This window comes from Arvicanthis niloticus, chromosome 1 (assembly GCF_011762505.2).
Source record: "Arvicanthis niloticus isolate mArvNil1 chromosome 1, mArvNil1.pat.X, whole genome shotgun sequence".
NCBI classification, from domain to species: domain Eukaryota; kingdom Metazoa; phylum Chordata; class Mammalia; order Rodentia; family Muridae; genus Arvicanthis; species Arvicanthis niloticus.
The window spans coordinates 47,542,449-47,569,021 of NC_047658.1; the positions used below are offsets into that span (position 1 = coordinate 47,542,449).

At 37.8% G+C, this 26,573-nt stretch overlaps 1 protein-coding gene across 9 annotated transcripts in view; it reads left to right on the forward strand.

The window, feature by feature from the left end:
- Akap13 (A-kinase anchoring protein 13) overlaps positions 1-26,573 on the forward strand; it is a 290,953-nt gene that overhangs the window by 121,098 nt on the left and 143,282 nt on the right. For 8 of the 9 annotated variants that reach the window (XM_034496611.2, XM_034496621.2, XM_076935986.1 and 5 more), the window contains exons 5-6: positions 4,269-4,452; positions 23,100-23,292. In XM_034496611.2, the coding sequence (XP_034352502.1) occupies positions 4,269-4,452; positions 23,100-23,292 (377 nt within the window). Of the gene's footprint in view, positions 1-4,268; positions 4,453-4,479; positions 4,597-23,099; positions 23,293-26,573 lie in introns of those variants that run through there. The other variant, XM_076936023.1, reaches the window with a different exon arrangement.

Consider the following 26,573-nt stretch of genomic DNA (forward strand, 5'->3'; position numbering starts at 1 on the left):
TTGCCTATTTTTCTAGCTGTCTTCTTTGCTAAAGAAGAAAAGAAGAAAATATAGAAAGATTGCTTTGGACTTCTCCCTGTCTTGCAAAGGATTGATAACTGTGGGCTTCTACGACAGACAGTACCTACCTACCAGCAGCGAAGCTTAAACTCTGAAAGGATTACTGCTTCCGAGGCTTGTTACTGTCATAGTTCTCAGTCTTCTTCAGAGCCCTTCTCTGCCTGTTAAGGATATTTCCATTCCTCATGCAGTGTGAAGATGACTGCTTCTTGTGGGTCTGCAGATTTATTTATAGGCCAGAAGTGGACAAGGTGGCGACTTTGGAATCTCACAGCTACAGGTTCAAACAGAGCTGTGAGGCAGGCTTGTTGGATTCATTGATAGGATGGAACAGTACATACAGTCCTTGACTATTATACCACCCAGACACTCTCACAGCTGTTTATTCAGGAAATATAACTTGAAAAAGATTAAAATCTTCCATCAGACCCCTTGTGGTTGAATGCCTTTGGGGCACTTGAGCTTTCCTGAAGCTATGAGCGGCTTTGTGAAAGTGCATTCAGCATGAAAGCAGACAGCAGTTGGAACTTACAGACCTTTCTGCTCTCCTCCTCTGTGGTTTAACCAAGCCACGATAGACCTTTGCATTTAAGTGTGCTTGTTACCATTTGAATCTAGACTGGTCTACACTTTTTGAGTGATATTTTTAAGGTTATGGAGCCTCTAGGAGATTGGGCTTTGCTAGTAGGAGAGATCACTAAGGGCAGGTGGTTGGAGATATTCCTGGTGCCAGCCCAGACCTAACTGCTGCTCTGTGTAGTGCCATGTGAATAAGCTTTGGCTACATCCTTGCACTGCTGTTTCCGCTGCTGTGATTGGCTGAAATTTCTGATACCAAGAGCAAAATAAAGCCTTCCTTCCTTAGTTGTTTCTGTCAGGTATTTTGATCGCAACTTTGGAAGAAATAACTAATATAGTGGGAAAAAAAAAACACAACCAAAACGAATCATAGAAGTAACACTTTGGAGCCCTAAGTGTACAGGAGAAAAGCCAGGAGGACAAAGATGAAGAGTTGGAAAGACTACAGGGGCATTCTGATGCTCGTGATACTATTAAATTCCTGTTGTAATGAAGGACCCAGTGACCGTGTAGGAAATCTAGCTAGCAACCTAAAGGCAAAGTTGATGGCTGAGGAGGTGGCTTGGGATAAAAACGGTGCTGTACAAGCATGGCAATCTGAGTTTGGATCCCAACACCCCGTAATAAGCCAAGTGTAGTGGCTTCCATCTTTAACCCCAGTGCTGGGTGGAGATAGACCCTGGGAGCTCCCTGGTCACCAGGCCTAGAAGCACCTCCAACCTACCCCACAGAACTTTAATAACTCCCCAAATACAGAACAACACCAAGAACCATGGGCTGGGGAACCACAGCAAGTGGAAACTGATTGTGAAGTATAAAACTTGAGGTGAGAGGAGGAGGAACGGCAGTTTGGAGGTAGAGGATAATGGCAGAGCTCCATGCTGTGAGAGCAGAGCAGCCTGGATAAAATTCCACTTATACTTCCATCTTTGCCCTTTGCCACGTCTCTTTTGAATTCACATGACTTGTGTGAAAACACAGTAAAATACAAAAAAAGGATGGATGGTTATTTAATCAATCTGAGATATGTGTATGAAGTGGCTCTACTAAACAGTAAAATGGAACACCATATGACAGCTGTATCGAAAATCTCAGGAAAGATGAAAGTGGCCTTATACAAAGACATTTACTATAGCATTTCATCTATGTGGACTTTTCAAATAGGCAAAAACCATGAACAATTCAAAACGGGTTGGCTCTAGTAACGAAGCCTTGACCAGAAAAGGGCATAAAGGAACTTGGTTTGATGTTCATAACGCCTACATTTTGATGGGAGTTTCACAATCCAGGTATCAAATGGGCTGGAGGTGGTGGTGCACGCCTTTAATCCCATCACTCAGGAAGCAGAGGCAGGCAGATCTCTCTGCGTTTCATAGCCAGACTGGTCTTTATAGTGAGTTCTAGGACAGGCAGAGCCACAGAGTGAGACATTGCCTTGAAAAATTATCAAATGTTATACTTGTATTTTCCTGTATCTTAGTCATTTAATTCCAGTATTGAATTCTTGGTAGGTGGTACCTATCAAGTTAGTCTGATGTCTTCAGCTTCCTTTGAATGAGTATCTGAAAGAAAAGATAGTTGATAAAACAAATACATTGATAGGATATTCATTGTAGGACTTAAATTGTTGAGTATCTGGTGATTGCATAGTTTTTTTGAACTACCTATATTTTAAATGATAGTAGAAAATGGGGAGTGAGACTGAAAACAGCCATGACCTAAGGTGTTGGGCCTTATGGTGACTCACCTTATGGTGACTCAGAACAAAGGAACTTGAAAGAGTAGAGGCTAGAAAGGAAGCTACTTTAAGGACATATTACCTGATAAGGCTAGAATTAACCAGCTCTGGAAAAAAAAAATACCCACATATTTCCTGGTCTGTAAGTGCTTAGCACTCTGGTGTTTTGATAAGGTTGTCAGGATGTTTGTGAGAGGCACAAAGCACAAGCAGAAGTATTTAATCCTGCTGAGAGTTTTCTGCCTTTTCTCTAGCATTGCCACTTCCTCAGAGGCTATGTTTATTAAAATTTATGGTTGGAAATATAATTATTTCCTTAAGGATAGTATTTTCTCTGGTTTCTTGTGGGAGTAGGGTTTAGTTCTGAGTATTAAACCCAGCCCACATGTTTGCTCAGCAAGCATTCTGTTCCTGAGCTGTGTCCCTGAAGCATTGATTTCGGTCTCCATCACTGCTTGTACATGTAGCAAATCCTGAATTGATCCATGTATAAATAGGATTTGGGAGAGAAAAAAATATGAAAGACCATTTGCTTTTAATGAAATTTATGTTGGTCATGGGTGACATTATTAGGAAACAGTGCATTTGGGACTGGACAGGTATCTCTGTGGTTAAGAGCTTGTAGAGGACCTGAGGTCAGTTCCCAGCACTCAGGTCTAGTGGCTTGCAGCTACCTGGAACTCCAGCTCCCTCTTCTTTCAGACACTGCACTCACATGAAAAGTCTCCCAGCCCCAAAGAAACTAAATCTCTTTTTAAAAAATGTTTATAAAAAACATTGCACTTTATTGTTGACTCCTGTTGTGATATCCACATAGAAAAGCATCTGAAAATTCAGACAAAAGGAAAACACTGGGTTCATTTAAGAAGTCTAGAATGCTATGGTCCTAGCACCTGTCTTCACACAAGTGGGTGAGCTAGGGAAAGAGTGTTGCTAGTGAAGTTAGTGTGTACTCTGAAGCCCAAGAACAGGGCCAGAGGCAGGAAAAGGGAGGCAAAGCCTACAGCCAGGCGTTTGTTAGTCTAGCATTTCACCTGCTCTTCTCTGTTACAGCAGCTCTCAGTGAGGGGATAGTGGCTTGCTCCAGGGATAGGAAAGTGAAGCTCTGAGAAGCAAATGAACCATGCCTAGCCACCCTGTGGTTAAGACCAGGTCTGGACCCACTTCTGCCTGATCTGAAGCCCTTTCTCATCCTACCCATACTCTTAATGACCCAGTATGCCAAGAAGGATCCTTCATTTCTAGTGAAATAAAACCAAGCACTTGTTTTCTCTCCTAAAGTTATTAGTGTAGTCTTACAGTTCATCCATTGTACCTGAAGATTCATTTCGTATTCTCATTAAGCAAACACAAGGCTGGTAGTGCCAGCAATTTGATATGCCCTTAGTGTGAGGGACTAAAGACCTGTGTGCACTTAACAAGTCTAACCTGTTTGTAGTGTTTAACTAGCCAATTCCTGTCTGAGCATTCTTTAAAAAGTAATTATACCCTTCAGGTTATACCCATCTGAGTCCTGAAAACTGTTCACCTTAGATCCAAGGAACTGCATTTACTTCTATTGTTGTTGTTTTTAATAGAAGGAGCATAGTGGAGACACCTGTATCAACTTCTCTGAAAAAGCACAGAAATGGCTTGGTTCTCTATGTGGGTATTTGTCTCCTGTTGAAGATTTTCTGTCATAATATTTTTTCTAGCCCTATTTTTGTTTTTACTTGAAAGGCAATTTTTACCTGGAATAAAGTTGTTTGCTGCATGTTACAGATGACCTTCAAGATGCTGGATACTTAAAGGCAACGGTATCTGCCTAGACTGGTCTTTTTCTGTTGTGGGGTTTTGATCTTTGTTGGTAGTTGTTACATGCTTTTATTATCGTGTTCTTCCCCATTCACAGATGGTGGCCCTCGGGAAACCCTGATGCATTTTGCTGTGCGGCTTGGGCTGCTGCGGTTGACATGGTTCCTGTTACAGAAGCCAGGTGGCCGTGGAGCTCTCAGCATCCACAACAAGGAAGGGGCAACGCCTGTAAGCCTAGCACTGGAGCGAGGTTATCACAAGCTTCACCAGCTTCTGACTGAGTAAGTGTCCATTCCCGGTCCTCTCTTGTCAGTAGCCCCACCCCATATTTCAGAGTAGTACAGCCCACTGGCTCTGCACCTCGACTGTGCTGACTGAGGGCTGTAAGTTTGCTCCTGCTGACTGCTTCATTGTCAGAGACCAGCGTGAGTCATGTTTCCATTTTTCTTTCTCTTGTCTCTATTTTCACTGCTTCTTGCCACTTGTGTTTTATTGAGAACTCAATGAAATCTTGTCTGTGGAGGTAGTGTAGTGTTACTAGTGTATCGATTATATGACCAAGCAGAGGAGGAAACAGTTTTACTCTGCTACATTTTTTTCCTGTAATGTCTTCAAGACATGAACAAGATAATTAGAAATTAGTAGTTAGATGTTATAATTGTATATAAAATATGGTAAAGGTTGAATTTTGGTTTGAATGCAATTTCTGTGACTAAAGCTAAGAGAAGTATTTTATTATGAGTGTAGTTAAAAAGCAATTACATTGTTGTAGAAATATGCAGTAGGAAATCCTGTTTGTCTTTGGGTTCAGTTCTGTGTTTCTTTAAAGACTATTTTGAAGGAAGACTACTAGTCAAAACATTGAAGAATGGCTTTTTCCTTTATAAATAGAGGAATAAATGCTTTAGAGTAGCCAATGCTTCTTCATTAGAATATTTTCTTTCTTAGTATATTTTGCTAGTTTTATGATCTTCATTTTTCTATCATATCATATAAGCCAAAACTCTATTGGTTCCCTGTTCTTTACTATTGAGAGGTTCTTTGTAAACTGAGGCATATTTCCAGATTCTCAGATATTATCCTTTGTTGAGTCAGACTTCATGTAGTTGGATTTCCTTGTCATTATTAGTCACATGTGAACAAAGTACTCGGGAAGGACCAGGGAGAGGGCTTAGGAGTTAAGACAACTTACAGTTATATAAGCAGAACTCTTTTTGTTGTTGTTGTTGCAGTTGTTTCATTTGCTAGGCTTACAGCTTTCCCAGTCAAGCCAGGCAGAAATGTCTTTGCGGACAGCTTTACAGTGGTGCTGAGATGCAGCAGTGGAAAGGAAGGGCACCCTTCATCTTGGATGAGCTTTGGACACTGAGTCTCACATTCCAGAATGTAGTCTATTCTATTCCTCCATGCTTACCGTCTGGCCAGTGATCAGTTTCATTCTGTTGTTTGCCTCATGGTTTCAGAGAGGGCTGCATTGTTCTAAAAATTGAAGCAATTAACTCAGAACAACTATTACTGTTCTCAAAGGCAGTTCCTCCAGAGTTGATGTTACAGCTGAGTGTTTGCTGGGAAGTGGAGTTTGTTACGGACCGCCATCCAAATGGGGAAGTAAGATGATTGCAGCAGCTTCATTATGTTTGAACCCGGGTGTCACAAGACAGTTATTGTAGCAGGATTTGAAATTTGGCATGTAATTGCTCTTGGAGATTTTTACTTATTTTAAAGCTGAAGATCACTAGCGATTCATGTTACGGGGAAGGTGAGGGGAAGTCTACTCGAGAGATAAAGTAGAGGAACTTGATGAGAGCGTGAGCACTTACTGAGGTCCCTCTGCCTTAGTGAATTCCTCTGGGTAGTCACTGGTTTAAAGCCAAGGAAAGTGCTGAGTCACAGCTGCCCAGTGAAAAAGTAGATGTGGCTCTCCTCATTCTCTCAGTCTTAGTTGAATGCTAGTAGGTTTTGCTAGAATTTCAGCCATGGTGGTAGATCAGGAGAGGTCATTTTTTTTTCCTCTCTCTGTTGTAGGGACTCTGTCTGTCTGTCTGTGTCTTGTACTCTTTTGGACAAATTTGGTTACATAACTCAGTGATATAATTACCACCACTATCCATTTCTAGAACCTTCTATGAACTCACATAGGAACCCTGTACCCATGAAGCACTAGCTCTATATTCACTCTGTCCCCGCCCCCTAGCAACCTCTGTTCTACTTTCTTTCTCTAAGACTCCTCATTCTGAGTACCTCACATAAGCAGAAGGTAGAGTAGTTGTCCTTCTGCATCTAGTTTCTTTAATATCATACAATGTCCTTAAGATTCAGCTGTCAGGTAGTTATGGTAGCATACACATTGAATCCCAGCACTTGGGAGGCATAGGTGCGTGGGTCTCTATGAACAGTTTGAGGCACCCTGGTCTACATAGGATGTTCTAGACTATCCAGGGCTATGTAGAGAGACCCTGGCTCAAAAACAAAAATGATTCAGCTGTGTTACATAGTATGTATCAGAATAATAGTATATATTTGAAGATTTCAAAAAGAGATTTAAACGTTCTTATAAAAAAAAGTAGTGGATAAGGTGATGACTATGTTAAGTATGTTGATTTATACTGTCTACACCTGTCAAAATAATCACACCATAAATATGCAGGGGTTTTTTTATGTCAGTTATTTAAAGGCCCAAATAAAGTTAAAAGGTAGAAGAGAAGTAACCTAAATTTTGGTCAACAGATGAATAAACGAAGTATGTACATTAGAGAGGAATCAGGCAAATTAACTGGCCTATGGTAAGAAGGTAGTGAGCCTGAAATGAGTGACAAATCTCATAACAGACTGTTCATTGCTCTTTCTGCTTGTGGAATCCTTACCAAGAGTCTGAGGGTGGGATCTGTAGCTCTTTAAATACAGCGGACTTATGGACATTCCTGAGGGAAGGTATGGGGAGCCGACAGAAGGCGGCTATCCTTGCAGCCATCTTGAGCCATATACCCTGACCAGAGACTCATAAAAGGTTTTTTTTTTTGAAAGTTAAGAATTGCCGACTACACGTCTCTCCAGTATATTCTAAAATCGTTAGACATTGGATGTCTTGCCTGTCTTTCCCTCACATTTTAATTTTCTTCCTGATTGGCCTGGTCCATGCTGTCTCCTTCTCTGTCCATCATTCTTTTTCTTTCCCCTTTCTTTTGTGATACTGAGGGCTGAGTGCAGGGCTTTAGGAGTGGTCCGCTTGTACCCCTTAGGACTGTGCTGCACTCTCTGCTCTTTTGGGCGTATATGTAGAATGCTTACCAGTGAAGGACAGAGGCCAATACAGGGTGACTTCTGTTGTTCCACCTGAAAGGTTTTCGATTGTCCTGAAACAAGAGCTTGTTTGTTTCTTTGATTTTGCCTAGACTGCCTGGGCAGCACCCTGATTCTCTTCTCTCTACCCCAGCACTAGGGTGACAGATCTAGTCTACCATGCCTGGCTTTTTATGTGGGTGCTAGAATTAGGAACTCAGATCTCTTGCTTGCACAATAAGTACTTTACTGAAACATCTCTCGGGCAAGGCCTACCTCTTTCATCACCTCCTTTTAAAATTAGGACCAGACTGTGGAAGGGTTATGCACCTAAAAGAAAAACAAACAAACAACTAAATAGCTATTTAACTTGTAGTCTGTGATGGTGACTATAGTTGTCAGCCTGACAGAATCTCTTATCACCTGGGAGATAGGATTCTGGGCATGTCTAGGTAAGATTATCTTGACTGAATTTATTGAGGTAAGGGAAGACTGCCCACTGTAGGTGGCCCCATTCCCTGGCTGGGGTCTTAAATCATGGAAGTGGAGAAATGGATCTCTGTTTCCTGATTGTGAATATAGTATGACCAGCTAGTTCATGCCTCTGCTTCCTTTACTTTGTGGCCAAGATGGACTGAACCCTGTGAGCCAGAATAAATCCTTAAGTTGCTTTTTTCAGCCTATTTTTTCACAGCAACAGGAAAACAGATTGTAAAGAATTATTTACAAATATATTCTGAACAAAAGTAAAGGTGTAACAGAAATGACCTCCAAGATAGTACCATTCCAAACACCATTTCCTTAATGATGAACAGTGGATAACATGGGTGACATTACATCACTCACAGAGGCTTAAGGGCACATGGTGTCCACATGACATTGTTTTGTACTTCCAAATCATTTCATATTTCAGTTCAGTTCCCACATCCCAACTCATTCTTAAAAATAGAATTTTTGTGTTCATTCAATCGATTTTACATCTTTAAATTTTTTAAATTATTTCTTAAATATTTATTTTATGTGTGTTAATGTTTTGCTTTTATGTATCTATGTGCACTAACTACTTGCATACCTGGTGCCCATGGAGTCAAGAAGAGGGCATCTGATCCCCTAAAACTGGAATTTTGAATGGTTGTGAGTCACCAAGTGAGTTTGGGGAACTGAACCTGTTTCCTCTGGAAGAGCAACAAGTGCTCTGAATCTCGGAGGCATCTCTTTAGACCTTGAGTTCTACACCTTCCTGGGATAATTCATTTGCAGATAAGAAAAAGTAAACCCAGGTTCTTCACATCACACATTTACACGTAGCCCCCAGTTTCTTTATGGTAATGGAATAAGTCACATCAGGACCATGAAGATGAAAGGTTCTGCATGGAGATGATCTCATCCTTGTGCATTTTCCCCTTCATCTCCTCAGGGTTCAGCTTCAGAGTGAGGCCCTGGATTCCAAACATTGTGGCTCTGCCTCACTAGCTTGTAGCCGCTGTGCCTTGCTGTCACCAGAGTCACTATTAAGGATACTTTTGTTAGTTCTCTCTCTCTCTCTCTCTCTCTCTCTCTCTCTCTCTCTCTCTCTATTTTATATCCCATGGACATTAACTTTTACTTAGTATAGCGACAAGGAAAGGAATGTTTATTGGCTTTACTCTCATTTTGATCTTATTCTATTACTGTGAGTATATTTATGATCAAAAAATTATCTTCAATAAAATGTTACCAGTCTTATGAGGAATCTTAGGCCCAGGGGAGTTCGTGTAGTCCTGCTCCAGGTTCAGGTAGATCATAGTCATTTCTTCCAGTTTGCAGTTTTTATCAGAACCTCTCACATGTTAGTGATGGAACAAGTAGGGACAGAACTCTGGTTGGCAGGTTTGAGGCTTACTGAATGCTAAGAGGTGATGACCATAGATGAGGGTGGCTTTGGAACAATCTGAGGAAGAAAAGCTTGAACAAATTGTTACCACATTTGACCACCATCTCACACATCATAAAGAACAAGTTTTAGAACCTGCATCCTTTGTGCAGATGGCACTGAGATCAAGGTAGCACCTAAGAGTGCAAGCCCAGTAGCATTTTGACTCCACCACTCTGGAGCATGTTGCTTCAGGTACATTAAACTTCTTTTGCTCTGTCAGTTTTGCTTTCCTCATCTGATAAAGGATGACAATGTTTTATCATCCTCAAGTGATAGCTAGAGACCTAAAGTATGTAGTGCAAAAATTTTGGCTTAGTGGCCAGGTTTTAGAGAGTCTAGAATAAAAGGGCATCAGTATTGGAGTTTGAAGAGATACTGTGTAGTGTGTTGATTGCTGAGGTGAAGAGCTTCAGCAAAGCCTTAACTTCCTCACTTGCATACATGATTTAGAGAAAGTCGTTCATCTGCTCCACGCCACTGCTTTAGGTCTTTGATAAATAAAACTGCCCCACCTCTGTTGCTGCTCATCCTCAGTCACGTGGTGGTTTGAACCAGTTGAAATGTGTGCAGATGCTTTGATAAACTATGCGGTGACCTCCTGGAAAGTCTCATAAAATTGTGTGTAAAAATGTCAGTAAAGTTAAATCCATTTTACTGTAAACTGAAATTCCGGTTGCTTAGTCTGCTGAGAATTCTTTTTTGTAGTATATCATGACTTTCTGAAGGTTAAAATTAGTAGAAAAATGGAAACAATTTCAGGAATATCACGAGTTGATTTTAAAATGACTTAACAGTGCCTCTGTCTTTAGAAACAAAGAATTTCTTTTAAGATTGTCAACTCTTGAGTATTTACATAAAATGCTGAGATATTTCAATTGCTATTAAGAGCCAGTTTATGAGTATTTATCTTCATAAGCTTTATCTGATTTTTAGCATTGATTCAACAGATAGTTATGTATTGAATGCTTGTGTTGCAGTAGAATCCATAGTTAATACATTTCAGATATTATTTTAACCCTACAATGACCTTTCTGAAGTAAATGGTTTTTGTGATTTGTGGATGAAAAATGGTTGTTCAGACAACTAAAATAACTAGGATACATAAAAAGTGGTTTGACACAGACATTGGTGGAAATACAAGGCAAACATTCTTCCCTGTGTAGAAATTTGACAGAAAAAGAAAAAATTCAAGGAGAGACTGCCAGAGCGCAGAATATAATAGTATTTAAGTACAGAAGGGTGGCCTGCTTTCCATTAGCCCCTGCCTCTGTATGAAGAATGTAGGATCCTTATTGTAATAACTTTACAGTTTTAATACTCATGAGGACACTTACAGTATAATTGGCTACAGTGAAGCTATTGTCTTACATTTTGACTCTCATAAAAACCCAATGAATGGATAGAATAAATACTATTATCTGTATCTTATAGTTGTAGAAACTGAAATAGTCCCTTGCCCATGGTCACAGGCCCATAAAGTAACAACTAAGCTTAGTCTGAATTCTCCTGATGACATTTGTAAATGTGCAGGAAACAGACCCAGCCTTCTAAGTACTAGGCACTCAGTCACGGGATAGTACAGTAGGAAATATAAATAATTCCCAGAGGGGTTATGTTTTTGAGTTTTTGAATCCTTTCAAGACTCTTATGGGCTGGAGGATGACTCAGCAGGTAAGAGCACTGACTACCCTGAACTGTCCTGAGTTCAATTCCCAGCAACCACATGGTGATTCAACTATCTGTAATGGGATCTGATGCACTCTTCTGTCATGTGTCTGAATGTACTCGTATAAATAAATAACTTTTTTTTAAAAAAGACTCTTACATGAAATCCACATGTACACCTCACAGTAGAACACAGGACTATTATGTAAGATGTGTTGTCAACACTGTGATTGCCATTTTAGAATCCTCTTAAGGACTTGATAAGTGGATCACAATAACTTATATATACATGGAAATGTCATAAAATATGTATAATAAATGCTAACAAGACATTCATAAAAATAGTTACATTGAATACCCATTTTGTAAAACAATATATTTGGCTCAAATTGAGTATTAGTAGCATGGAGTGAAGTTGTATGATTTTTAAAAATGAAATACAATCCTGTACATTTACTACAGTTTATTTTTATTTTTTTGTTTTTTGGTTTTTGGTTTTTGGTTTTTGGGTTTTTTTTGTTTTGTTTTGTTTTGTTTTGTTTTGTTTTGTTTTGTTTTGAGACAGGGTTTCTCTGTGTAGCCCTGGCTGTCCTGGAACTCACTCTGTAGACCAGGTTGGCCTCGAACTCAGAAATCCACCTGCCTCTGCCTCCCAAGTGCTGGGATTAAAGGCATGCACCACCACCGCCCGGCTTTTATTACAGTTTAGTAGTTACACTTTTGACACCTTGTCCTTAAAGTGGAAGGACTTCTCCATATTATTATATATTAGATCATCCTTCAGTTATTTAACTGTGAATGTGCCTTTTCATGCTACATCAATAGTATCTATAATTAGTTGTATTATAAATAAAATTATGAAAGTTTTTAGTGACATGTTTTCTTCAAAGCATTTGTATTAACATTCTTATTTAAACCATTAACAACACTCCTTTAGCTGCCTAAATTGGCTGGCATTGTATAACAGTCATTTTGACAAGGTTTTGTTTAAATGTTTAGTATCCACAGACACAGAGAAGGATTTGTATTTCTTAAGTACTTTAATTAGAGTTTTATTTTGATCTTAGTGAAATTAATGAATTGGGTGCCTAATTTTTCCACAGACACATTTATTGCTTATATTTTATTTGTGGATTGTGGATGGTTTATCCTTGATAACATTTTCTTTTCAATAAAATCTAGAGATGGCAGTGTGGTTATTCTTTTTATCTTTTCTATAAAACACAGTTTATAAAAGAGCATTCTATTAAATGCCAAATGGCTTAAATAGAATGAGATAACTGTAATTTTAGAATTCTTTTAATGCTTTTTATTTTTAGCTTAATTTTTATTTAATATTTATATTAAATATATTATTTGATATTAAACATATATTATTTAATATTAATATTCCATATTCATGTCTACATTGGTATATGTTGGTATACATGCCTATGTATACACACTTAGAGGCCTGAACTTGACTCCTAGTTAAGTGCCCCACCTTATTTTTGAGACAGTATCTTACTGAACTAGGAAATTCTCAGTTGGTAGATCATCTTACCGGTGAGGTTCCAAGATCTTTCTGATCCAGGCCCTGGCCCCTAGCTCTGCGGTTACTGGTTCATGCCCCACCTCTGGCTCTCGATATGGGGCTGGAAAGCTGAACAAATTTGTTCATGCTTGTACAGCCATCACTTTACCCTTTGAGCCTTCTCCAGCACACCTCGACCTTTATAATGTTAATAAATGCTATTTTGAAAGTTTATAAAACTCTATATTTGTAGTTCTTGCTTATACCTTTAAATTTTTATAGACATTTGGCTTAAGAAACAAAATGTTCTTACTAAATTATCTAGTCCCAGTACATTTTCTCCATACTGATATTGTAAAACTAGTTGTCTTGTAAATTGGTAGTAGTTCTGCAATTAATATCAACAGCTGTAGGACTTTACTTTTATATTAAATGAATATTTTATACTGTAACCAGTAGAACTTGTGTATTAAAAAGCATATAAAAAGTTTGTATTTTACATTATCTAGAAAGAGTTTGGGAAATGTTTATTTCCTTTATCAGAAGAGCGCCTTTACTGATAGGTTGGCGTAACCTCTACATTTATTTGATCATTGGCCACTTAAACGTTGAATAAACAGACAGACGTTTGGTGCTAACGATAGACAACACTCGCTCAAATTATGAGTCTTCTTGGCTTTTCTCTTCCTTTATATTTTTTCTGTGCTGATTACTTAGGGGACAGAAACAATTCAGTCTCCTGCTTTGGTTTGGATAGGGTTTTAGGCTCGTGTGTTGATCCTCAGTACAGTGGTGTTAGAAGGTGAGACATATTAGACAACCCTAAAGTCTAAGAGGACCACACTTGGAAGAGATTAATGCAGTTCTTGTAATCAAAGCTGGTTATAGCAGTCTAAACCTAACCCCCAAGGCATTCTTTGGCTTTTATTTAGTAATATGAAAAGCATGTTTCCATACATGCTTTGGAATTCAGTGCTATCCACCATGAGATGATACAACCAAGGAGAGTTTTCCCAGAGTCTATGCTGTTACCTTAACTTTTAGCCTCAAAACTATTCTAATAAACCTCTTTTGTTTGTACCTATGCAGCCTAATGCAGTTCCTTATAGTAATGAACAAGGGACCAATACATCCCCACCCCCCAAAAAAGAGAGAGGAAAGCCAATAATATTTCTAGTGAATCTGCATATATGTGAACATTATCTGACAATATCTAGCTAAGATGACTGCTCCATTTTGTGCAAAATAACTCTTTTCCCCTTGGTCTAGTTGTTGCTCTTCTGGAATTTAGACTTTTCAGCTCCATTTCAGTGGCATTGTGGTTGATGTTGTAAGCCCCCTTGAGGTTTGGCAATGTTATAGTGATGTGGTTTCATGAGAGGTATTGCAGGAGCTCTCAAATAAGGAACCAGATCTTGCAGTTCCTTGTCAAAAGTAGGCTCAGGGTAGAACACCCCACTTGAGAGGGTTGGCCCCAGTGTTTTTATCTTTTCTTAAAGTGATAGTATGAGTCCAGAACCCAAATAGGATGGGCTTGAGATATTCATGGTGTTTGGGCAGACAAGTGTAAGTATCAGCTTTGAAACCCATGTATTATAATTAGTTTTCCCTACTGGTCTTCACTAGCATTTTGTTGCAATTGAACAAGAAGTAGCTTGGACTTCTCCTGAATGACTAGTATTACTAAGTCTAGAAAGTCTATTTCTCTGTAGTTAATTTGTTGAAGGTTTGTGTGTATGTTAGCATTAAGCCTGATTTTTTTTTTTTTTTTTTGAAGTTGCAAGGGAAAACAGGAGAGAGTTAAATTATTGACTGTTTTGTGGCAGCTAGGTTACTTGGTATTAGTTGAAGTCTACTGTAGGGATATTGAATTTTGTTGAATTGCATATGTAAACTACTAGATTTGGTGCCAGTTATAGACTCAGTTTGGATGGTATAACTGTATCTCTATAGAACAACTTCTAATTTATATTATTCTAGAATTGAAAAATGTGTTGTGGATCCTGTAAAATTTGTGAATCAAGTACTTAATATACCTGATAGACTTCTGTTGCATATTATATTAAATTTTTGTTACATTTGGATGTTGTCATAATTTGAAACTACTACAGTGGTAGTTAATGTTGGAAAGTAAGAAGAGACACAGTTTTAGAAAATGAAGTTTGTGTACAGTTTCTGAGCTTTTGATTTACAGGACAAAGAAGAGATAGGCTCTAGGTACAGTGCATTTATAAATACAATGCCATGTTCTTTGGTGTTATCTTTTCAACAAGATTTTGGGAGTTTATCCATAATACAAAAAGACCAGTATGAACATTTGAAACAAATACTTACAACTTAGTACATTTTCAAATAATGGCTTCTTGTGTTGACCCAGCCCCTTCCTGTTTGATAAGACTTATATTTGCATTTTATAGCAAGTCAACATTTTAATAAATATCTTCTGGAGCTTTGTAAACATAGTATACATGCTTTCAAAACTTAAAATTTAGACATTCATAATGCCTCGTGTACCATTTTAAATTGTAATCTAAAGAAACATTTTGTGTTTAGCTTTACATGTAATCTCATCAATCTACAAAAACTACCAAATTAAGCAAATACTTTACTGGAAACAAATAAGTAAAATTTTGTTCCTGCTCTGTAGCTCTGTGAAACTGTAGTTTATTTACATTTTATTATATACAGTATATTGCTACTGTAACTTGGAAGATTAAATGTGGGGTTTTTGTTGTTGTTCTTGAAAACTAGATGGTTCTTTACAACCATATTTTGTCTATTTTGATCTATGATTTGCTCCCAGCATTTTACATTGGTTCAAGGAAAGCATCTCAGTTAATTACAGAACCCTTAGTAACATGGCTATTAAAGTTGATCTTTGGATGCCTTTGATATAATAATAAATAACAATAGTCACCAATAAGAATTAATTTTGAACTGGGCTTTTAAAACCTCCTGAATCCTATTCAATTAAATTTTCAGCTTTGCTTATGCCTCAGTGAAGAATCTATTTGATGGGGTAATGAAATCTTTTCCCTTCAGTCTCTATCTGATCAAATGCTGTTTAGAGTGTTTTCTTTGTAATGAATTGGAAAGAAAATAAGTTTTGACTCTTTATCATAGAGAAATTTGCTTTCTTTTCACTTAATCTATTGTATGGTGCTGTTATTGGGGAAAATAATGTTAAATGTTGCTACAAAAATAACAGATTAGAGGAGAGATGAAAGTCATACTACTTTATGAAAATTTGTTTCTTTATTGTGACTTAAGTTATTGGTCAAAATGATAGGTGAAGTAAATATATTTAGTAGTAAATTCTGAAAAACTAAGTCAAAGCAGTAGACTTTCTAAAAATGTATGAGGTCCCTAGAAACTTTGTTTTCTCTTGAACTTCATTGACCTAGCATATTGCCAAGTGAACATCCTGACTGAAGGTTGAGGGTCCAATCAGACTAATAACCAAATTCTCTTTTTCAAGTCAAGTAAGTAGTTTACAGAATAGTACCTTTATTGCAATTTAAAGTTACTGATTTCTTTCACAAATTTTTAACAGAATTATAGACTCTTTATATGGAAGTTTATTAATCAGGTGATTAGTACAGTGATGCTAACAGATTCGTATTTAGATTTGTTTAAATTCATTTAAAGTGAATTTCAGCAAGACTAGAAGAGATTATACATTTATTTCTCCATGAATACGCCTTTTAAATTAGCAAACAGGTGTTTAATTTTGGTTTGACTTTTTACTGTGTGAGAAAACTAAAAATTTTAAGTCTGCCTGCCTTATTCTCTGTCTATACTTGAACACTGGACTTTCTGGAACAGTTTTATATCATTAATTTGAAATTATTTTACCTATTTATATTTTTCTTCTTAAGCTTCAAGTTAGTTTTGTAAGAATTTCTTTAACCTACAGTTTGATTTTGGTCAGCAATGCTGATACTCACTTAAAATAATTTTCAGCTGCCTTTCACTATAATGGATGGCATTGCGATACGATGACACCATCTTCCCGTGACTGGTTATAGGTTAAGCTAGTCAGTTCCTTATAACATATACTTCAGTGTTCTTCCCCGCAAGTTAGGATGATAATAATAATCTTCATGAATAGATAAGAGAATAAATGGAATGCTACATGTGCGTGGCTTAATATCTCATTTTTAGGCAATTAATAAATATTAGCAATAAAATGAAATGATTGTGTGTGTCCTGTGTGTTTCTCATCTTCCCCCCCAGTTCATATCTTTGTATGTCTTAATTTTTAAGTTAACTCCATAAGAAAGCTACTGTTCCCATTTCTTTTGATTTTTAAAGTATTTTCAAATGAGTTTCATGAAATGATCAGATACAATATCAACACTTTTGAACAAAGCATATTTTTGTTATTTTTCCACCCACTTTTAGTTTCTCCCACTTTTCTGGTGTCTCTTCCTTTCTTCCCCAAATCCCTGAGCTCTTTCCTTTTTTATTACACTTGAAAAACCTCTGGTATGTAGAATCCCAATCATTCTTCTTAGAATAGACAGAGTATAAATGAAATTCTACTCAAAGATTAACACTCTTCATGCTCCTCTAACTGACCTGTGGCTTGGCCTCTAAAAAGGTGTCAGTTCAGCATAGATGAGTTTCAGATAAACTGGTATAGCAAATAGAGCGTTTTCCTCCTCTACAGTCATAAAGGATGACTGTGTGGCGGGTCAGCTTGTGAACAACATGGGGATGACACTTGCAGCATAACAGCCTTCCCGGTTAGCTGCACTTCATTGGAGCTGAAGATGCTCAGTCTGGAACATCTAGGCATTGAGAATTTGGGTTGGCCATTTCTGCTACATCTGACTAGAATGTCACCAGTGCTTACCATACTGCTGAGTAATTCTGTGGATGGACTTGGAAAACTTTTTTTGGGGGGCAGGTGGAGTCAATGCAGGTGTGGAGCCAGCCCAACTTGTACTCAGACAAATTATTTTCTTATCCCCTTACTTATTGGTGATGTGCTGAGGACGGAGGGTGATCACACTTACTGACTTCAGGTGTATGCCATACTTTATAAAGGGATTATTACCATTTTATGTCAAATTGTATGCTTAAAGAGGTTAACTTTTACCCTGTTATTTCTATAAGTGATAAAGTTTGATCTTATACACAGATTAATCAGTGCTAGTAAATATTATATATATATATATATATATATATATATATATATATATATATAAAATGTTTGAGCCTCAATTTCCTCACCCTTAATAGGAATAATAACTGTTTGCAAATACTTATATGAAGATTAAATAATACACTTCAAGTACTTATCAAGGCCGTTGAATCGTATAAGTCCCTAGTTTTTTTTCTAGAAATAGTATTTCCCTGCTACCTTATAAATAAAAATACAGAAAATGAAAGAATTAATACCACCTCTGCATGTATTAAGTTGCTTGGTATTTAACTTTTTGTGTTGATTTTTTTTTAACTCAATGGAAAGATAGTACCAAGAACTTTTGTATGTTCATCATCTAAATTCACCATTTGTTAAGTTTCTGTTATACTTACTTTATCTTTGTGTATTTACATATATATAGAAACATTTCATGAAACTCTTTTGAGAGTTTTGAGACAACATGCTTTTGTCTTAAATATTTTATTCTGTATTTTCTAAGAATAAGAACATTCTTATGTTTTTATTTATTAAAATTTGTCATTTTATGATGGTACATGGCTATAATCTCAGCATTAGGCAGACCAAAACAGGATTATGCATTCTGGGCCAGCCTGAGGGTCATATTGTAATCTAAGAACAATGGGGAGTAGTGTAAATTGCATTAAGAAAACTTTGTGATCTATTACAGTTTATTTTCATCTTTTATTAGCAACCCAATAATCATCTTTTAAGTAAATTTCTCCGATTAGGGTATTAGGGGCTTCCGGTTTCTTAATGCTGTTTCTGGTTTTTAAATCTTGAGTACTTAATATGTTGGGCCATTTGGAAGTTTTCTTTTGTTTTTAGGTTATCTGTCCACCACCCCAGAAGCAAAGTAATTCTTACTTTTTCCCCTTCTGGAGTAAAATTTTAATAAATACCTGAGCACCTAAAACGTGACAAGGGAGTGTATAGTAAACAGTGGAAACGTGTTGTTCAGAAGACACATGTCTCTCGTCCCCAGGTGAGGTTAAACGTAAGTAACTAAACCACAATAGCTATGCTGAGCTCAGAAGAGCGTTGTCCGGAGCCACGCAAGAAACCACACACGATTTGGGGCTCACGAAAATGTTTGAAAACAATATAAATCACCTTTGATAAGAAGTTTGAAAGTTTGAAGGCTTTTTCAGGATCTGTTTGAATGTGGCAATTTAAGACACTTAATACTGTCTAATGTAGTCATAAAATGATGTCTGTACTGTGTAAGTGCCAGTTGATAATAAAATACCTTTTGCTTTCATCATAATGGAAGTTTTCTCACCGTGATCTATGAAGGGAGTTGAAGAGGAGGAAGTGGTGGAGATCTGTAGAGCTTTCTGTACTATTTTAAGTTCATCTATCTGCAGGCCTCCATTTCACTTGGTTTTTTGAAAAAGATCTTTACCAGGACATCCTTGTTTACCAGCTAAAAGAAACAAAATTAGTCTAGTGTATTTGTAGGTATGCTTTTGTGTCCTGTCAGACTTGGTTTAGTTGATTACATGCAGCTTCCAAAGTAAACTTTAGGTAACCAGGCACAAGTTAAGGCTAAGGGACCACTTAATCACTAATGGTAGATATAGGATGGGTTCTACTTAAAACAGTGCTGAGTAGATCCTCTGCGGATACAAAGTATACTAAATAAAGAAAGTGACTTTAGAATGAAAAATTGGGTGATTTTACATATAAAGAAGGTCCATGCTTTGAGAACGGTAGAATGTGTGGTCGGACCATAGTAAAGGCAGGATGGGGAGTAACAGGCAACACAAGCTGTACCTTCCCTATGCTTAGCACTTGATGTTCATTTTATCCATTTCTTGAAATAGTGTTTGAACCACTATATCCCTATGAACAGATTCTAGAACTAAGTTTCAGAGAAATTAGGACACTTTATAACATATAGGCAAGAAATTCAATACTTGGATTTAAATCCAGTAATCTCAGCTCTGTGCATTATACATTGTATCTGACTAACAGAAAAAGGATGCAACACCTAGGATTAGAGCTTCCAAGAAGAAAGCAGAAGAGGCTCCTTAATGTGAAATGTGTGCCAAAATATAGACAGGGAGAATATTAAAGTGTGTGATGCACTGGTGATATGCTTCATCCCTGTTCATCTTAAACCCTTACATGTATGAAGATACAGCATAAAACCAGTGTGCCAGGTGCATTGCCTGGGCGGACCTTGTGAGCAGAGGTAAAGTCAGAAGTGCTGTGACCTGTGCAAAAGAAACCCACTTGTCTTGAAACAAACCCAGGTGGATATAGTAACAGGACATTGATGAAAGAACTTGTTACTTCTTTCCATGTTGAATTGTTTTAAAATGTTTTCAAGTAAGCCTGCTCTCCTTATTAAACCTGAAGTTTGCTACATTTATCAGAAAAAAATAGTTTTATGGTTTTACTCAGGCCAGAAGTTACTCATGTCTGTACTCAAATGAACTTTATTTGTATGCCATGTATGTTTATAAGTTGAGCAAAGTTGAGTTTTATTTTTATATTTTTGGTGTTTTCTTTGGTACTGGAGATCAAACCCCAGATCTTGCAAACGGTAGCCAAGTGTCCTACCACTGAGCCACACAACCAGTTGCTGGTTTCTAAATTAAAAAAAAAAAAAAAAAAAAAAAATTAACTTGAAGTTCCTAGAACCAGAGCTTCATTTAAAACAGGATTTGTGTTGATGAGAATAGTATATTTAGCATTGTGGTTTTCCCTTGTGTAGTTGACTTAGAAGTTTGGGGGTGTTTCCTCTATTGTTTCAGAGGAGTATTTTACAGGAATTGAGCAGCTGACTCTTGCCTTCTAGTAGAACTGAATTGTGTTAGCCTATAGTGTAACCTGTTTTTAATCCAGTCTTAATGGCTCTTGCTACTATTGAAAACCAAGTTGAAGCCATTGTTTTTATAGTTCATTATTTGATTATTACCATGTTATTAACATTCTTTTATTGGATATTTTCTTTATTTACATTTCAAATTTATTCCCTTTCCCGGTTCCCCTCTGGAAACCCCCTATCCAGTCCTCCCACCCCAGCTTCTATGAGGGTACTCCCCCACCCACCTACCCACTCCTGCCTCCCCATCCTGGCATTCCCCTACACTGGGGCATCTAGCCTTCACAGGACCAAGGGCCTCTTCTCCCATTGATGCCTGACAAGGCTATCCTCTGCTACATACACGACTAGAGTCATGAGTTCCTCCATGTGTACTCTTTGGTTGGTGGTTTAGTTTTTGGGAGCTCTGGGGGGGTCTGGGTTGGTTGATATTGTTGTTCTTCCTGTGAGGTTACAAACCTCTTCAGCTCCTTCAGTCCTTTCTCTAACTCATCCATTGGCGACCCCATGGTCAGTCCAATGGTTGGCTGAGAGCATCCTCTTCTATATTTGCCAGGCTCTGAAAGAGCCTTTCAGAAGACAGCTATATCAGGCTCCTGTCAGCAAGCACTTCTTGGCATTCGAAATAGTGTCTGCATTTGGTGACTGTATATGGGATGGATTCCCAGGTCGGGCAGTCTCTGGATGACCTTTCCTTCAGTCTCTGCTCCACACTTTGTCTCCACGTTTCCTCCTGTGAGTATTTTGTTCCCCCTTCTAAGAAGAACTGAAGCATCCACACTTTAGTGTTCCTTTTTCTTGAGCCTCATGTGGTCTGTGTATTCTCAGCTTTTGGGCTAATATCCACATATCAGTGAGTGCATACCATGTGTGTTCTTTTGTGGTTGGGTTACCTCACTCAGGATGATACTTTCTAGTTCCATTCATTTGCCTAAGAATTTCATGAAGTCATTGTTTTTAATAGCTGAGTAGTACTCCATTGTGTATATGTACCACATTTTTCTGTATTCATTCCTCTGTTGAAGGACATCTGGATTCTTTCCAGCTTCTGGCTATCATAAATAAGGTTGCTATGAACATAGTGGAGCATATGTCCTTATTATATGTTGGAGCATCTTCTGGGTATATGCCCAGGAGTGGTATAGCTGGGTCCTCAGGTAGTGTATGTCCAATTTTCTGAGGATCCTTCAGACTGATTTCCAGAGTAGTTGTACTAGCTTGTAATCCCACCAACAATGGAGGTGTGTTCCTCTTTGTCCACATCTTCGCAAACATCTGCTGTCACCTCAGTTTTTGATCTTAGCCATTCTGACTGGTGTGAGGTGGAATCTCAGGGTTGTTTTGATTTGCATTCCCCTGATGACTAAGGATGTTGAACATTTCCTTAGGTCCTTCTTGGCCATTCGATATTCCTCACTTGAGAATTTTTTGTTTAGCTCTGTATCCCATTTTTTAATAGGATTATTTGTTTCTCTGAAGTCTAACTTCTTGAGTTCTTTAGATATATTGGATATTAGCCTTCTAATAAATTAAAGGCGTGGTGGCGTATGCCTTTAATCCCAGCGCTTGGGAGGCAGAGGCAGGCGGATTTCTGAGTTCGAGGCCAGCCTGGTCTACAGAGTGAGTTCCAGGACAGCCAGGACTACACAGAGAAACCCTGTCTCGAAAAACAAAAAACAAAAAACAAAAAAAAAAAAGCAAACAAGCCCTATATCAGATGTAGGATTGGTAAAGATCTTTTTTCAATCTGTTGGTTGTCATTTTGCCCTATTGACAGTGTCCTTTGCCTTCAGAAGGTTTGCAATTTTATGAGGTCCCATTTGTCTATTGTTGATCTTAGAACATAAGCCATTGGTGTTCTGTTCAGGAACTTTTTCCCTGTGCCCATGTGTTTGAGGCTCTTCCCCACTTTCTCTTCTATTAGTTCCAGTGTATCTAGTTTTGTGTAGAGGTACTTGATCCACTTGGACTTGAGCTTTGTACAAGGAGATAAGAATGGATCGATTTGCATTCTTCTACATGCTGACCTCCAGTTGAACCAGCACCATTTGTTGAAAATGCTGTCTTTTTTCCACTGGATGGTTGTATCTCCTTTGTCAAATATTAAGTGACCATAGGTAGGTGGGTTCATTTCTGGGTATTCTATTCTATTCTATTCTATTCTATTCTATTCTATTCTATTCATCTTCCTGTCTGTCTCTGTACCAATACCATACAGTTCTTATCACTATTGCTCTGTAGTACAGCTTGAGGTCAGGGATGGTGATTCCGCCAGAAGTTCTTTTATTAAATATTCCAGACTTCCATGTCTTGATCAAAACAAAATCCTTAGGAAATTGTCTGTTAGGTTTTACTTAAGTCATTCCTGCTCTCTTGCAAAGAGGGAAAAGAAGATGGAGATGCCTGTCAGATCCTTGAATCATTGCAGCTGCGCAAACCCATTTCCTGTTCTGAAGGCTCAGAGAACAATCAGAAATATTACATCATTCTTAGAAGATTAAATCTATGCCCGCTGTAGAAGTAATATATTAACAAAAGATTGTTTGCTTGCAGGGAAAATGCTGGTGAACCAGATTCATGGAGCAGTTTATCCTATGAAATCCCTTATGGCGACTGTTCGGTGAGGCACCATCGAGAATTGGACATCTATACATTGACTTCTGAATCTGAATCACATCGTGAACCCCATGGAGTCAGTTGTACTGGACATATTTCTAAACTTATGAATATCCAACAGCAGCTAATGGTAAGGGAAAGTTTTCATTTTTAGTTATGTGTCTGTCTATGCACTTCGCCCAGTGAGTCTTGGTATAATTAGAATGTAAATTTATAAAGCATTGTTAGTATGCAGTGTTGCTGTGCTGGTTAGTATTTTATCAGCTTGACACAGCAAGAGTCATTTTGCAAAAGGGAACCTCAGTTGAGAAACACCTGAATCAAATTGCAAAGGCTCAGCACTAGTCTAGGGTTGTATAAGAAAGCTGAGAAAGCTGTTGGGTATAACCACTGGCTTTTCCACTCATGCCTGAGTAACGATTCAGAGGCTTATTATTTATTTATTAAAAAAAAAAAAAAAAAAAAAAAAGCCTGAGCCATTAAGCCATTAACTAGTCCTGTTCCCACTATCTTGTAACTCATATTAACCCATTTATACTATACTGTCTGCCACATGGCTAGTTACCTCTCTTTAGTTTTATACGTCCAACTTCCAATGCAGACAGGGAATCTTCCCACCTTCACTATTTCCCAGAGTTCCTCTCAGTCTCTGCTGGATGTCCCACCTTGTAACCTGCCCCAGCTTATTGGCCATCAGCTGTTTATTGACAGGTGATGCTTCTACACAAGAGATTATCCCTACAGTGGGGAGCAAGTCCGTAAGGAGTATTCCTCTATGGTCAGCTCTTTCCTCCAAGTTCTTGCTTGACTCTCTGCCCTGACGTCTGCAGTAATGGACCATTCCTGAGAGTTGTAAAATGTAATAAACTCTTTCCTTCCCAACTTGGCTTTGTCATGGTGTTTATAACAGCATAGAAAGCAAACTAAGACAGTTGCCACTTAAGAAACAGAGCTAACATTAGGATTGTAGCAGTTGAGGTCTAATATTTCATTTTGTTTTTACTCAGAGAAAACTTTGTTTCCTTGGTGTCCTCCATCCCCACTGGCTCTTATAATCTTCTGCCTCCTCTTCCACAGGGTTTCCTGAGCTCTGAGGGGAGGGATTTGATGGAGACATCCCATTTAGAACTGAGTGTCCCAAGGTCTCAAATTCTCTACACTTTTGTTCTGTTGTGGGTCTCTTGTTTCTATTCCTATCTGCTATACTGAAGCTTCTCTGATGATGGCTGAGCAGACACTGAATATAGGTACAACAGAATATTGTTAGGAGTCACTTTTACTCTTTAAACTAAATTCTTAACAAATTTCTGAAGTAATGAAGGATACTCATAGGCACTTTAGATGTACAAATGTGTAGCAAGTGGAACAAAATATTCTTGTTGTGAAAAGAAATTTCTAATGTTTTAGAACTAAAGGCCAAAATTTTTAGATTGTTGCTAAAGACCAAGAAGGGAATTCACTCCTTAGGAAAACCTGTTCACTGCTGTTCAGTGAATGATAATGATAGAGCTTTCGTATTTCCGTGGATCATTGACAGTTAAAAAGACCATCTGAAAAATAAGGATTGCATAATCCACTCAAGCATTGAAGATAAAATGGTTGCCAGCCATAAAATCGTTACAGACTCTTAGTAGCATTTATTGTGGATAGTATGGATGTCACATGGGTGAATCTGTAGCATCTGAGAAGCTAAGCTTAGATCATTTTTCCACCCAGTTTATTTCAGAGCTAATTTGATTTGGAAACAGCCTCATAATAATTTTGTTTGAGGTCATCTAGGGCCAGCTCAATGCCAGTGCTTGTCTTATTTTTGAGACAAGCAAGCCAAAAAGATTTAATTCTATACTATGATGATATGAAATGGTTTATTCTGTCTAGTTTCTTTTTTTGGAATATTTTTATATTTTTGTTTGTTTTGTTGTTGTTTTGCTTTTTATGCATGTTCATGTGCATGTATTGTGTATGTGCATGCAGTGCACTCAGAGGTCAGAAGAAGGCATCATATCTCCTGGAACTGGCATTACAAATGGTTGTGAGCCATCATGTGAGTCTTGGGACTAGAGCCTGGGTCCTGGAAGAGCAACCAGCGTTCTTAACCACTGAGCCATCTCTCCAGCCTTCTTCTGTCTTTCTGAATGATATCTATTTCTAGCCTGTCATTTTCGTATAAACAGACTGTTCAAAAATTATCTTTTCCTCTCTTATTTAATGGATGATCATCTAATTGAGGGAACTCAGCTTGCCCATTTCAGTGTTGTTTCTACCATTCTTTAGACAGCACTGCCTACTTCTCTAGTCTGCAGTCTTCACTCTTGATTAAGGGTACTGATTTGCTGTCCTAACTTTTAGAAGGAGTGTTACCAGCCTAATTTTGAATATTCTTAAGGAGTACAGCATACACATGTTTAGTGAGAATCTGGTTTTTAGTACACTCTAACAAAAGGACGTTAGCAAGGATAGCACACTATAGTCTTCTTTGCAAACTTTATGATAGCTTTAATTAGCAGGAACAATCTGATGATATACTAAGTAGTACATTTACAGATTAAACAGATAAGTGAGACATGCTAATTAATGTATTTTAAAGTATTGTAATGGACAAGAAATGGAGAACACATTTTAAAATAATTATGTATGAAATAAATAGCACTATAGCTGAATTTTGATAATATAAATTCATCAAAGGTGCAACTCTGTTTAGTTGTTTTTATTTTCCTGAGCCTTGTCTGTATGTCTGTGATACTTTTATATTATTTATTTTTAAGACTTATTTATGTGTGTGTGTGTGTGTGTGTGTGTGTGTGTGTGTGTGTGTGTTCACGTTCGCGCATCCCACTCCCATACATGTGTGTTGTCGGGAAGTATGTGCAGATAAATGCAAACAGGAAGGTATCAAATTCCCTGGAGCTGGAATTAGAAGTGTTTATAAGCTGCCTGATGTAGGGTGCTGGAAATAGAAATCTTAGGCCCTCTGCAAGAGAAGTATGCATTCTCCAACAGAGAACCACCTCCACAGTCTTTTTTTTTTTTTCTTAATTGATAACTTCTGATTAGCTGTAAATTTTATTTAGTTTTTTCATATTCTCTGTGTGTGTGTGTGTGTGTGTGTGTGTCTGTGTGTGTGTGTGTCACACACATATACAGGGGCAGAAGACAGATTAGATAAATAAGCAGTCTTCATAGTTTATATAACAATGATGCTATTTTTACTACATTGATGAACTATGATTGTTTTAGCCATTTCTTTTTTGCTGTATTTGTTCATATAATTAATTTAAAAAATTTTTACTCTGTGCATAGTAATGTGAGCCTACAGTCAAAGTAGTCAGGATGCAGAAACAGAAGGACTGAGTCACTTTGTAGTTGGCCAGTCTGCATAGCAAGTTCCTCTATAAAGTGAAGCCTTGTCTC